Raw genomic sequence first — 12,633 nt, 5'->3', positions numbered from 1 at the left:
TACAGTCTTCCCGAGATAATAGGGAAGGTGACAGAGGATTGGAGAGTGGCAAATGCAACACCCTTATTCAAGAAAGGGTGTAAGGACGGTCCCAGTGTCTACAGGCCAGTTAATTTAACATCAGTGGTGGATAAGGTTTTAGAAACAATCAGGGAAAAATCAACAGGCACTTGGAGAGTTTTGAATTAATTAAAGATAGCCAGCACAGATTTGTAAAAGGCAGATCATGCTTTACCAATTGAATTTTTTTTGATGATTAACCGAGATGAAGGAAATGCAGTGTCTATATGGATTTTAGGAAAACTTTTGATGAATAAATAAAGGCATACAGTACAAAGCAGGGACGTTATGCTGAACCTCTAGAAAGCTCAGGTTAGGCCCCAAATAGAGCATAACGTCCAGTTCTGGTCACCATACTTTAACTTGGGAGGATCCTTGAGAGTGTGCGGAGGAGATTTACCAGAATGGTTCCAGGGATGGGGGATTTTAGTTACAAGGTCAAGTTGGAGAAGCTGGGGTGGTTCTCCCTAGTTCAAAGGAGATTGAGGGGAGATTTGATAGAGGTGTACAAGATTATGACAGGCAAGTTAGACAAGTTAACATAAGTTAGACAAGGAAAGCTCTTTCCATTAACTGAAAGTACAACAACTAGGGGAGACAGATTGAAGGTTTTGGGCAAGAGATGCAGGAGGAATGTGAGGAAGAACTTTTTTTATGTAGTGTGTGGTAATGACCTGGAACTCACTGCCCACAGGGGTAGTGGAAGCAGATGGACACTTGAAGGAAACAAATTGCAAGGCTATGGGGATCGAGTGGGGGAGTGGGATGACTGGATTCATCTGTGGAGAGCCGGCATGGATTTGATGAGCTGAATGGCCTCCTTCTGTACTGTAAATGACTGTGGCTCTATGACATTGTACCTTTACAAGCTGAGCTGTTCTGGTGCTTAAAATGTAATTGTTAGTTGGAAAGGACTAAGTAACTATTTTCTGTGGAGTTTTTTTATTGTAAGTTCTAGCCTTGAGAATGATCGTTTAAAATACTACGGCTTGTTTGCGTTTGTGAAAGTATATAATAGGGATGAATGTTAATCCACTTATTTGATGCTTTCTAATAACTTACAAGCATTGGGTAAATTCACAATAACCTGTTACACAGATTTTTTGGTACTGATATCTGAAATAAAATTTGGAAAGATATATTTCAACTTTTCTTAATGTTTCCCTTTTATTTCAGTATCTTTCCCTAATGTGTCTGAAATTACCTGCAATCCTGCCACCCCTGAACAAGGGAAGGAATTGATTTTAACCTGTAATATAAGAGACTTCTATCCAGAGGATATTCAAGTTGAATGGTTCAGAAATGAAGTGAGAATGAGCGAGGCTGCAAAGTATGAAAACGTTATGGAAGAATCATTCTGTGAAAATGGTCTGCACAACAAAGTCACCACAGTAACTTTGACTCCAAGTACTGATGATCATCAAGCTGAGTATAGAGTTGAAGTTTGTCATTCCAAATCTTCAACCAAACCTTTTAAACAATGTTTCCAGCTATTTCTTAAAGGTGGGTTAAAATTTTCTGCTGAAGATGAAATGAGTTCTGCTGGCAACTGTTTAAAGATCATAATCAAGAGGCTATCCTGAATTGATTTCAGGATCTGTGCTTGCCCTGTGAGAGGTTAATTGGAATGCATTTGAAGTGCTGAAACATCTTAATTGTGCAATAATATATTTCTTTCCCTTTTCTTTGTTCTGAATAAGGATAGCTCAATTTACCACTGGTATTTGCTGCTTAATTAGCATTGTTGAGAAATAATCCTAATCGTTCAACAATTTGACAATGACAACCATTTTCTGCTTCATCTTGGCTTGTGGAGGGTGGGGAAAACGGCTACAACAATGAAAAGTGTGCTTACTGGATATTGATATATTTAACTTTTGAAAATGAAGGGGAAATCTAATCACATCCTCTTGACGTTCAAAGGCATTACCATCATTTAATCCCCATCATCAATATCTTGGGAGCCGCTAATGACCAGAAACTCAACTGGACCAGCGGGACGGCACAGTGGCGCAGTAGTTAGCACCGCAGCCTCACAGCTCCAGCGACCCGGGTTCAATTCTGGGTACTGCCTGTGTGGAGTTTGCAAGTTCTCCCTGTGTCTGCGTGGGTTTCCTCCGGGTGCTCCGGTTTCCTCCCACATGCCAAAAGACTTGCAGGTTGATAGGTTAATTGACCATTATAAATTGCCCCTAGTATAGGTAGGTGGTAGGGAAATATAGGGACAGGTGGGGATGTGATAGGAATATGGAATTAGTGTAGGATTAGTATAAATGGGTGGTTGATGGTTGGTGCAGACTCGGTGGGCCGAAGGGCCTGTTTCAGTGCTGTATCTCTAAACTAAACTAAACATAAAGTCATGGAGCAGGTCAGAGGCTCCTCTGGCTTGCCAGAGTCTCTCCACCACCTACAAAGCACAAGTCTGGAGTGCAGTTGAATACTTTTCACATGTCTGGATGGATGGAGCTACAGCAACACTGAAGAATCTCAGCACTAACCAGGAAAAGGCAGGCTACTTGATCAGCTCCCAATCCAGCATACGCATCCACTCCCTCCACCATGTGGCATACTGTGGCTGCAGTCTGTACTATGTACAGTAAGCACTGCAGCAAGTTGCCAAGGCTTCAACAACACTACCTCTGCCATTTCCATCTCTGCCACCTAGAAGGACAAGGACAGCAGTTGCACGGGAACATCATCCCCACCAAATTCCCCTCTGTCACTCATCATCCTGAATTGGACATACAATACCGTTTCTTCATTATAGCTGAGTCAAAAACTTTGGAATTCCCTACCTAACAATACTATGGGAGTACCAGCATTTATTGCCCATCACTAATTGACCTCAAGAAGGTGGTGGTAAGCAACCGCCTTGAACCAGTGCAATCCATATAGTGTAGGTACGCCGATATACTTCCACGCCAGGATGGTGGGTACTTGGAGTAGAACCTGCAGGTACTGATGCTCCTATGTGTCTGCTGCCCTTGTGTCTCTAGAAGGTAGAGGTTGTGGGTTTTAAAGGTGCTGTCTAAGGAGCCTTGGTGAGTTGCTGCAGTGCACCTTGTAAATGGCATACACTGCTGTCACTGTGTGCAGGTGGTGAAAGGAGTGAATGTTTAAGGTGGTGGATGGAGTCCTGATCACGTGGGCTGGGCTTGGATAGTGTTGAACTTGTGTGTTATTGGAGCCAGGCAAGTGGAGAGTATTCCATCACTCTCCTGACTTGTGCTTTGTAGATGGTGGGTAGAATTTGGGGTGTCAGGCAGTGAGCTATTCACCCCAGAATTCCCAGCCTCTGATCTGCTCTTGTAGCCACAGTATTTATGTGCTGGTCCAGTTAAGTTTCTGGTCAATGATGACCCCCAGGATGTTAATGGTGGGGGATTCAGCGTTGGTAATGCCAGTGAATCTCAAGGGGATATGATTAGATTCTCACTTGTTGAAGATGGTCATTACCTGGTGCTTGTATGGCTTGAATGTTCTTTGCCACTTATCAGCCCAAGCCTGAATGTTCAGATGCTGATGCCTGCAGTCATGGACTGTTTCAGTATCTGAGGAGTTGCGAATGGTGCTGAACATTGTGCAAATATCAGCAAACACCCCCACTTCTGACCTTATGTTGGAGGGAATGTCATTGATGAAGCAGCTGAAGATGGTTATGCCCAAGACACTACCCTGAGGAATTCTTACAGTGATGTTCTGAGACTGAGATGATTGCCCTCCAGCAACCACAACTATCTTCCTTTGTGTTAGGTATGACTCCAACCAGTGGAGAGTTTTCCCCTGATTCCCATTGACTTCATTTTTACTAGGGCTCCTTCATGCCATACTCAGTCAAGTGCTGCCTTGATGTCAGTTGCTGTCACTCTCCCTCACCTCTGGAATTCTGCTCTTTTGCCCATCTTTGGACAAACTCTTATGAAGTCTAGAGCTAAATGGCTGTGGCAGAACCCAAACTGAGCATCGGTGAGCAGGTTGTTGCTGATTTAGTACTGTCGACAACACCTTCCGTCACTTTGTTGATGACTTAGAGTAGACTGATGGGGCGATAAAAGGCTGGATTGGATTTGTCCAGCTTTTTGTGGGCCATTTTCCTCATTATCGGGTAGATGCCAGTGTTGTAGCTGTGTTCGAACTGCTTGGCTAAGGGCATGGCTATTTTGGGAGCACAGGTGTTGTCAAGGTCCCTTAGTCCTTGCTGTATCCAATACCTTCAGCCGTTTCTTGATATCACATGGAGTGAATCGAATTGGCTGAAGATTGGCATCTATGATGTTGAGAACTTTAGGAGGAAGCCGAGGTGGATCATCCACTCGGTATTTCTAGCTAAAGATGGTTGCAAATGCTTCAGCTTTGTCTTTTGCACTGACATTCTGGGCTCCCCCATCATTGAGGACAGGAATGTTTTTGGAGCCTCCTTTGGTTAGTTGTTTCATTGTCCACCACAATTCAAGACTCCAGTAGCAGGACTGCAGAGTTTTGACCTGGTCTGTTGGTTGTGGAATTGCTTGGCTCAGTCTATAGCATGCTACTTTCGCTGTTTCAGCACGCATATAGTCCTGTTCTGTAGCTTTACTAGGTTTGCACCTCATTTTTAGATATTCCTGATGCTGCTTCTGGCATGCTGTCCTACACTCCTCATTGAACCAGTGTTAGTTCCTTGGCTTGATTATAATGATAGGGTGATATGCTGGGCCATTAGGTTATAGATTTATATATATTTTTTTTAATTCATTCATGGGATGTGGGCTTCACTGGCTAGGCCAGCATTTATTGCCCATCCCTAATTGCCCTTGAGAAGGTGGTGGTGAGCTGCCTTCTTGAACTGCTGCAGTCCATGTGGGGTAGGTACACTCACAGTGCTGTTAGGAAGGGAGTTCCAGGATTTTGACCCAGCGACAGTGAAGGAACGGCGATATAGTTCCAATTCAGGTTGGTGTGTGACTTGGTTGGGAACTTGCAGGTGGTGATGGTCCCATGCATCTGCTACTCTTGTCCTTCGAGGTGATAGAGGTCGCGGGTTTGGAAGGTGCTGTCTAAGGAGCCTTGGTGCATTGCTGCAGTGCATCTTGTAGATGGTACGCACTGCTGCCACTGTGCGTCGGACGGTGTGCCAATCAAGTGGGCTGCTTTGTCCTGGATGGTGTCCAGCTTCTTGAATGTTGTTGGAGCTGCACCCATCCAGGCAAGTGGAGAGTATTCCATCACACTCCTGACTTGTGCCTTGTAAATGGTGGACAGGCATTGGGGAGTCAGGAGGTGAGTTACTTGGCGCAGGATTCCTAGCCTCTGACCTGCTCTTGTAGCCACAGTATTTATATGGCTACTCCAGTTCAGTTTCTGGTCAATGGTAGCCCCTAGGATGTTGATAGTGGGGGATTCAGCGATGGTAATGCCATTGAATGTCATGGGGAGATGGTTAGATTCTCTCTTGTTGGAGTTGTTCATTGTGTGGTACTTGTGTGGCACAAATGTTACTTGCCACTTATCAGCCCAAGCCTGGATATTGTCCAGGTCTTGCTGCATTTCTACAAGGACTGCTTCAGTATTTGAGGAGTCATGAATGGTGCTGAACATTGTGCAATCATCGGCGTACATCCCCACTTCTGACCTTATGATTGAAGGAAGGTCATCGATGAAGCGGCTGAAGATAGTTGGGACTAGGACACTACCCTGAGGATTGTGGTTGAATATAATTCTGCTGCTATTGATGGCGCAAATCACCTCATGGATACCCAGTTTTGAGCTGCTATATCTGTCTTGAGTCTATCCCATTTACCACCATGGTAGTGCCACACAACACTGAGGATGGGTAGACTGGTGAGAACTCGGTCAAGTAACTTTTTTTTCCTCTTGATTCTTTCAAAACCTGCCACAGGCCCAGTCTGGCAGATATGTCCTTCAGGTAGCTTGGTCAGTTGAGGTGTTACCGAGTAAAGCCCGGCTCGGGTCTGTAAATGAAACCCGACCTGAGCCCGACAGAACCACATCGGACCCCGAGCCCTAGCCCTATCATTTTTTTCCCTCGCCTGACCCGATCATCAGTTAACCTACCTTCCATTTTTCATCTTGTTGCTTATCTGCACAAGCTTAAAATAAATAACAAAACTACCTTTCAAGTCCAAAAAGTACATTAACATTGGAGCCACTTACCGGAGGTGGTGACAGAGCGTGTTCAACCTGGCTTGACCTGATCCCGAATGCCGGACCCGGAGGTGCGACCCAACCTGAACCTGTCCCGTCGGGTTCGGGTCAGGTAGCCGACCTTTATTACCGAGCCACTCTTTGGTGATGTACATTTAAGCCCCTTGCCCAGAGAACATTTTGTGCCCTTGCTACCCTTTGTGCTTCTTCCAAGAGGTGTTCAACATGGAAGAACACTGATACATCAGCTGAGGGAGGGCTGTAGATGTAATCAAAAGGAGGTTTCCTTGCCTGTGTTTGACCGGATGCAATGTGACATTCATGGGGTCTGCAATCAATGTTGAGGTCTCCCAGGGTCACTCCCTCCTCTCTGCATACCAACCTCTGGTGGGTCTATCCTGACAGTGAGACAGGACATACCCAGGGATGGTGATGGAAGAGTCTGGGAAGCTGACTGTAAAGCATGATTTGGTGAGTATGACTGTCAGGCTGTTGCTTGACTAGTCTGGGACAGCTCTCCCAATTTTGGCACAACTCCCTAGATGTCAATGAGGAGGACTTTGCAGGGTCGATTGGGCATGCTGCAGTTTATCACCTTCTAGAGGGTGAGTAGAGGTGGGGAACAAATGGTCTTACCAGTGATGCGCATATCCAAAGAATGAATGAATAAAATTCCTGACAGATAGGATGTGGCTTAATTTGGCCTTTTGCATTTATTAACTGCATCGTTTTCTATATGTTTATAGGCTCACCCATATTTTCAGATTTCAAAATGGAACCAGAGAACCCTTTGTACGGCAAACATTTATCTGTGTCCTATTCAGTGTGTGGAATTTCCCATACAGATATTGCAGTTGACTGGTATAAAGCATCTGAGCACATTAAAGATGGAGTGACAAATTCACAGCCTGTGCTTGCCCATGGAAACACTTACTGGATAGACAGTTGTCTGAATTTTTTAGTGACTGCAGAAGACTTTGAAAGAGAGTTAATCTTTCAGTATAAAGACAATTACAAATGTGATGTATTCAAAAGACATATTCAGCTGCCTCTCAAAGGTAGGTGTATCTCATGCACTGCTGTTTAAATATGTTTTAAAAGGCAGGTTTAACTGACAAATTCCATTTAAAATATATGCATAGTACAGCACTGGAGATAATGGCCCATATTTTGCTGAGATTGGCGAAGGAACAGTTTTTGCCATTCACCTTATAAAGTTGCTCACAGACTTCTAGCAGGTTTGTCAGCAGAGATTTCCTCTCATCCAATGGCATTTGAAATGGGCACCTTCTGCAGGGGATCGGTGGAATCTGAGCAGGCCAAGTAGCAGGGAGGCTCTTCAACCAATGAAGATTCTTTCCTGATATATACACACACACACACACACACACCAAAGAAGGAAGTAATCATAACAGCACAGAAAGAGGCCATTTGGCCCATCGAGTCCATAGTAGCTCTCTGCAGAGCAAACCAATCCCATTCAGTGGCTTGATCCCTGCAGCCTTGAGAGTTTATTTCCCTCAAGTGGCCATCCAATTTCCTTTCTGAAATCATTTATTGTCTCTGCTTTCACCATCCTCGTAGGTAGCGAGTTCCAGGTCATAATCACTCGCTGCGTTTTTTAAAAAAAAAAGCTCTTCCTCACATACCCCTTCATCTCCTGCCCAAAACCTTCAGTCTGTGTCCCCTAGTCCTAGTACCTTCAGTTAATGGGAATAGCTTTTTCTTGTGTACCCTATCCAAACCTGTCAGAATTTTGTACACCTATTAAATCTTTCCTCAATCGCCTTTGCTCCAAGGAAAATAACCCCAGCTTCTCCAACCTAACCTTGTAGCTAAAATCCCTCATCCCTGGAACCATTCTAGTAATTCGCTTCTGCGCCCACTCAAGGGCCCTCACATCCTTCCTAAAGTGTGTTGACCAGAACTGGATGCAGTACGCTAGTTGTGGCTGAACCAGAGCTTTATAAATGTTCAGCATGACCTCCCTGCCTTTGTACTCAATACCCTTATTTATGAAAGCCCAGATCCCATATGCTTTGCTCACTATTCTCTCAATATATGCTGCCACCTTTAAACATCTTTTGCACATGAATACCCCGCTGGTCTCTCTGTCCTTATACACTCTCTTTAGAACTGTACCATTTAGTCTCTATTGCCTGTCCTTATCGCCTCACATTTCTCTGTATTAAATTCCATCTGCCAATTGTCTGCCCTTTCTGCTAGCCTACCTGTGTCCTGTTGCAGTTGATTGCTATCATCCTCACTATATGCCACACCTGTAAGTTTGGTATCATTGGCAAATTTTGAAATGTACTCTGTATTCCACTATCCAAGCCATTTATATATAGCAAAAAAGCAGTAGTCCTAGCACTGAACCTTAGAGAATACTGTTGTCTACCGTCCTCCAGTCTGAAAAATAACCATTTACCACAACTGGCTGTTTTGTGTCCTTAAGCTATTTTTTTCCCAAATCAAGACCGAGCCTCCTATTCCATCAGCTTCAATTTTGGTAACTAGTGTTTTTATGTAGTACTTCATCAAAGGCTTTTTAAAAATCCATATAGACAACATCCATTGCATTCCCTTCATCAACCTTCTCTGTTACTACATCAAAAAAATCAATTAGATTAGTCAAACACAATCTGCCTTTTACAAATCCATGCTGGCTCTCCCTAATTAACTCAAAGCTCTCCAAGTGCCAGTTGATTTCTTTCCTCTGATTATTGTTTCTAAAACCTTACCCACCACAGATGTTAAACTGACAGGCCTGTAGTTACTAGGAATGTCCTTGCATCGTTTCTTGAATAAGCGTGTCACATTTATCACCCTCCAATCCTCTGGACCACCTCCTGCCGTTTCTGGGGAAGATTGGAAGATTATGGCAAGGGATGCAAGACATCCAGACCAGGTGACTTATCTACTTGAAACATCGCCAACCTTTCTAGTGCATCCTGCCTATCAATTTTCACCTCATCCATTACCTCTATAATCTCTGATTTTACTAATATTTTGTCAGCATAGTCTTCCATAGTAAACACCAATATAAAGTATAGACTTGCTTTGCGCCTCTAGGCATATATCATCCTCTTTATCCTTAATAGGCCCTGCCCCACTTACTATTTACATGCCAGTCGAAGATTTTTGGGTTCCCTTTTATGTTAACAGCCATTCTGCTCTCGTATTCTCTCTTTGCCAGTTGTATTTTCCTCTCTCAACTTAGTGTATTTGGCCTGGTTCTCGCTTGAAAAATGCACCTGACATGTATCATATACCACCTTTTTTTGTTTCACTATATTCTCTATTTCCCTCATCATCCAAGGAGCCCTGGCTTTGATTTCCTTACCTTTTGCCCTTGTTGGAAAATATCTAGCGGTACCTGAAACATATCCTCAAAGATAACCCATTGTTCTATTCCAATTTTTCCTGCCAATCTTTGGTTCAATTTTACCCTGGCACGATCCCCTTTCATCCCATTGAATTTAGCCCTCTTACAGTTTAGACATTCTACTTCAGATTGTTCCTTGCTCTTCTCCATTGTTAATCTAAACCCTATGATATAATTGCCCATACCCAAGCATTCCTCCATACTTGGTCCACCTGGCCCACTTCAGTCTCCCAGCACCAGATCCAGCAAAAAAAGGAAATATAATCCACATTTAAATCATTGCACAAGAAGCAAAATAAAGATTGGGACAGAAACACGGGATTAAAAGTACATAGAAGAGCAAAACAAGAAAACTTTATACATTAAAAAAAAAATCTGCAACATTAATTTTCTTAGGGAATGAGAGTCCACGTGTCAAATTATTTTTTCAGGGTCAAAGAGGTTGTTCAGCAATGATTACCACACTCTGCCGTTAAAAATTCTGTTACTCCTGATAGAACAAGCCAACTTTTTCATCCATTTTCAAAGTGAGAATAATGGGTAATTAGCTCAAATTTATGCCATGACAGTGATTTCTGTGTACATTCCATTGGAAGAGACTACAACAGTGTAGCCTGCGGAGGGGTAAGATATCACTAACAGCATCTTCCTCATTTCGCTGTTTAACTGGACATGTGCGGATGCCAGAAATTGCTGAGTTTTACCCAGTAATAATGGCAAGTACCGACAGCCTCGCTGTTAGTAATACAGCAAAATACAGGCTGTTAGTTGAAGAAAGAAGCACTTGTGGCATTTGTTCAGAGGAAATTACTTAGTATAAACAGGTTATACCATTTTTTAGAATTTCAAATATTCAACTTGAGCAGTTACTGAAAAGCTTTTGAACTCTTGAACCCATTCAAAAATTCTTGTTTTAGGAGTCTGATTGGAGTTCATATTTTTGAGAATTTCATTTTGTTCCTGCATTTTCACAGCTGTGCCTCCCAAAGTATCAGAAATCAAGTGTGACCCTGCTCATCCCAAAAAGGGTGAAAAAGCTACTCTTACTTGCATCATTGAACATTTTTGTCCAGCGGACATGCATGTTATTTGGAGCAAGGGATGGACGGAACAGAAAGATAAACAAAGCATAGAAACGCCCAAAATTGATGCCAAGGGACTTTACTCTACAGTTACAAAACTACCTATCATCATTGCTGCAGGCTCAGCAGAATACACTTGTGAAGTTCGACACACAAAAACCAATGATATTGTGGAGAAGACGTACACTGTGAAGGTTTAGGTATGTTCTGTAATTTCAGTGCCCCTTAATAATTTTCTTTTAATTATTTTTAAAAACCTGAGTATAATAAATCCAACTACAAAAAGTGCAGAACAGTACTCCGTGCATTTACCTTAGAAGCTCATTGGGACATTCTCTAGTCTAAAAGCACTAGGTAAACACAAGATTTTGTTATTGTGGTCTTCATCCAACCTACAAATCTCCTCTATTCCGAAGTATAATATAACTAACAGATGTAGCAGGTAATTTTTTGATTTATGTGGAATAGCATTAAATACATTAAAAATTACAGTTTGAGTACAGCCCCTGCTCTATGGAAAATTGGTTTAATTCCACTGCCAATAAGCTGCTGATATTGGGTAGCAGCATGAAAGCCAGGTGTCTCTCACTGGAAATGAAATAGTTTTGAGGGTGAATCATCACCTGAATTCACATACTTCTGGAGCTTAACTCAAATGATGTAACACTAGGTTGCTATAGGAAGCGCACAATCTGAGGAGGATAACAAAGCCTTTAAAAAAAAATGGTGTTAGTGATCACATTTTGGTGTAAATTATGTATTCCCTGTAACAGTGGAAATCCTCAAATATTTTCAAATGGACTCCCTAAATTCTCAAAATCTTAGAATGTGACTTAATAATAGTTCAATTAAATAAGATTTATTTCTAGGATGTATAGTTCCTCACTCTTTAGGTATAGTTTTAGTTTTTAATAAAAATATGCTAAAGTCTTGTTCTCCCCAGTGGGTTCTTGTCAAGCATTCTGAATTAGTGAAAGAGAACATTTGTAATACTCCAGGGCATAGTCTATTCATATAAGTTGGTGCTGCTGCATATCTACAGCTGCTGGACCATCAACTCTTGCAATACAGCTTTTGTTCTTTAGTAACTAATGCCTGCCTCATCATTCAGTACTGTGCCAAACATGGCTCAGTTGTTGGCACTTCCGCCTCTGAGTCAGTCCCACCCCAGGACTTGAGCACAACATTCAAGGCTGACATTCTAGTGCAGTATTGAGAGAGTGCTGCACTGTCAGAGATGCCACCTTTCAGATGAGAAGTTAAATAAAGGTCCTGACTGCCCCCTCAAGTGGACGTAAAAGATCCCATGGCGCAGCTTCAAAGAAGAGTATCCTTGGTGGCCTGAACTAAATTTATTTCTGAATCAACATCACAAAAAACAGATTAAATGGTCATTATCACTTAACAGTTTATGTGAGTTTGTTGTGCTCAGATAGTTATGTTTCCTATATTACAACCGTAACTGCACTTCAAAGTACTTCATTGGCTGTAAAGCGCTTTGGGATGTCCAGTGGTCGTGAAAGGTGCTAATAAATATAAGTCTTTAAATCAGTTTTGACTGCGACATTACATGGGAAATGACAGGTGGTAAGATGTTTTACATGTCCAACAAAATACAAACCTGAGATGTGTTGACACAACTAAGAACTCCATGTAGGAATGCATATGCTGGCACCTCTCCAACACATTCCCTAAAAAAAATTCAGAATAAATGTAAACTACAGCAGTTGGATAGCTAAGGCGAGGCTTTTACTTTCAAGTTTAAGCATTGTATCCAGCTTAAATTATCCAAAAAATATGGCCCAGTTCTTAACTATTCATTTAATCTACATATATGGCTCATTATCCAGAAATTGGAGACTTTGCACCTCTTGTAAATTAACACAGTTTCATAGATGGATTTTTGCTTTCCTTCATGTATGAAGGTTGTGCACTGAGCTGCAACCCAAGCATTTCTTT

The 12,633-nt window shown here is 42.3% G+C and overlaps 1 protein-coding gene across 3 annotated transcripts in view; it reads left to right on the top strand.

Annotated features, from left to right (window-relative positions):
* Positions 1 to 12,633, top strand: part of LOC137377047 (uncharacterized) — a 53,458-nt gene that overhangs the window by 31,395 nt on the left and 9,430 nt on the right. For all 3 annotated transcript variants that reach the window (XM_068046242.1, XM_068046241.1, XM_068046240.1), the window contains exons 8-10: positions 1,237 to 1,563; positions 6,951 to 7,262; positions 10,567 to 10,874. In XM_068046242.1, coding sequence (XP_067902343.1) covers positions 1,237 to 1,563; positions 6,951 to 7,262; positions 10,567 to 10,874 — 947 coding nt within the window. The remainder of the gene's footprint in view (positions 1 to 1,236; positions 1,564 to 6,950; positions 7,263 to 10,566; positions 10,875 to 12,633) is intronic.

Source organism: Heterodontus francisci, chromosome 14 (assembly GCF_036365525.1).
Source record: "Heterodontus francisci isolate sHetFra1 chromosome 14, sHetFra1.hap1, whole genome shotgun sequence".
In the NCBI taxonomy this organism is placed as follows: Eukaryota; Metazoa; Chordata; class Chondrichthyes; order Heterodontiformes; family Heterodontidae; genus Heterodontus; species Heterodontus francisci.
This window is presented reverse-complemented; position numbering and strand designations above follow the sequence as displayed.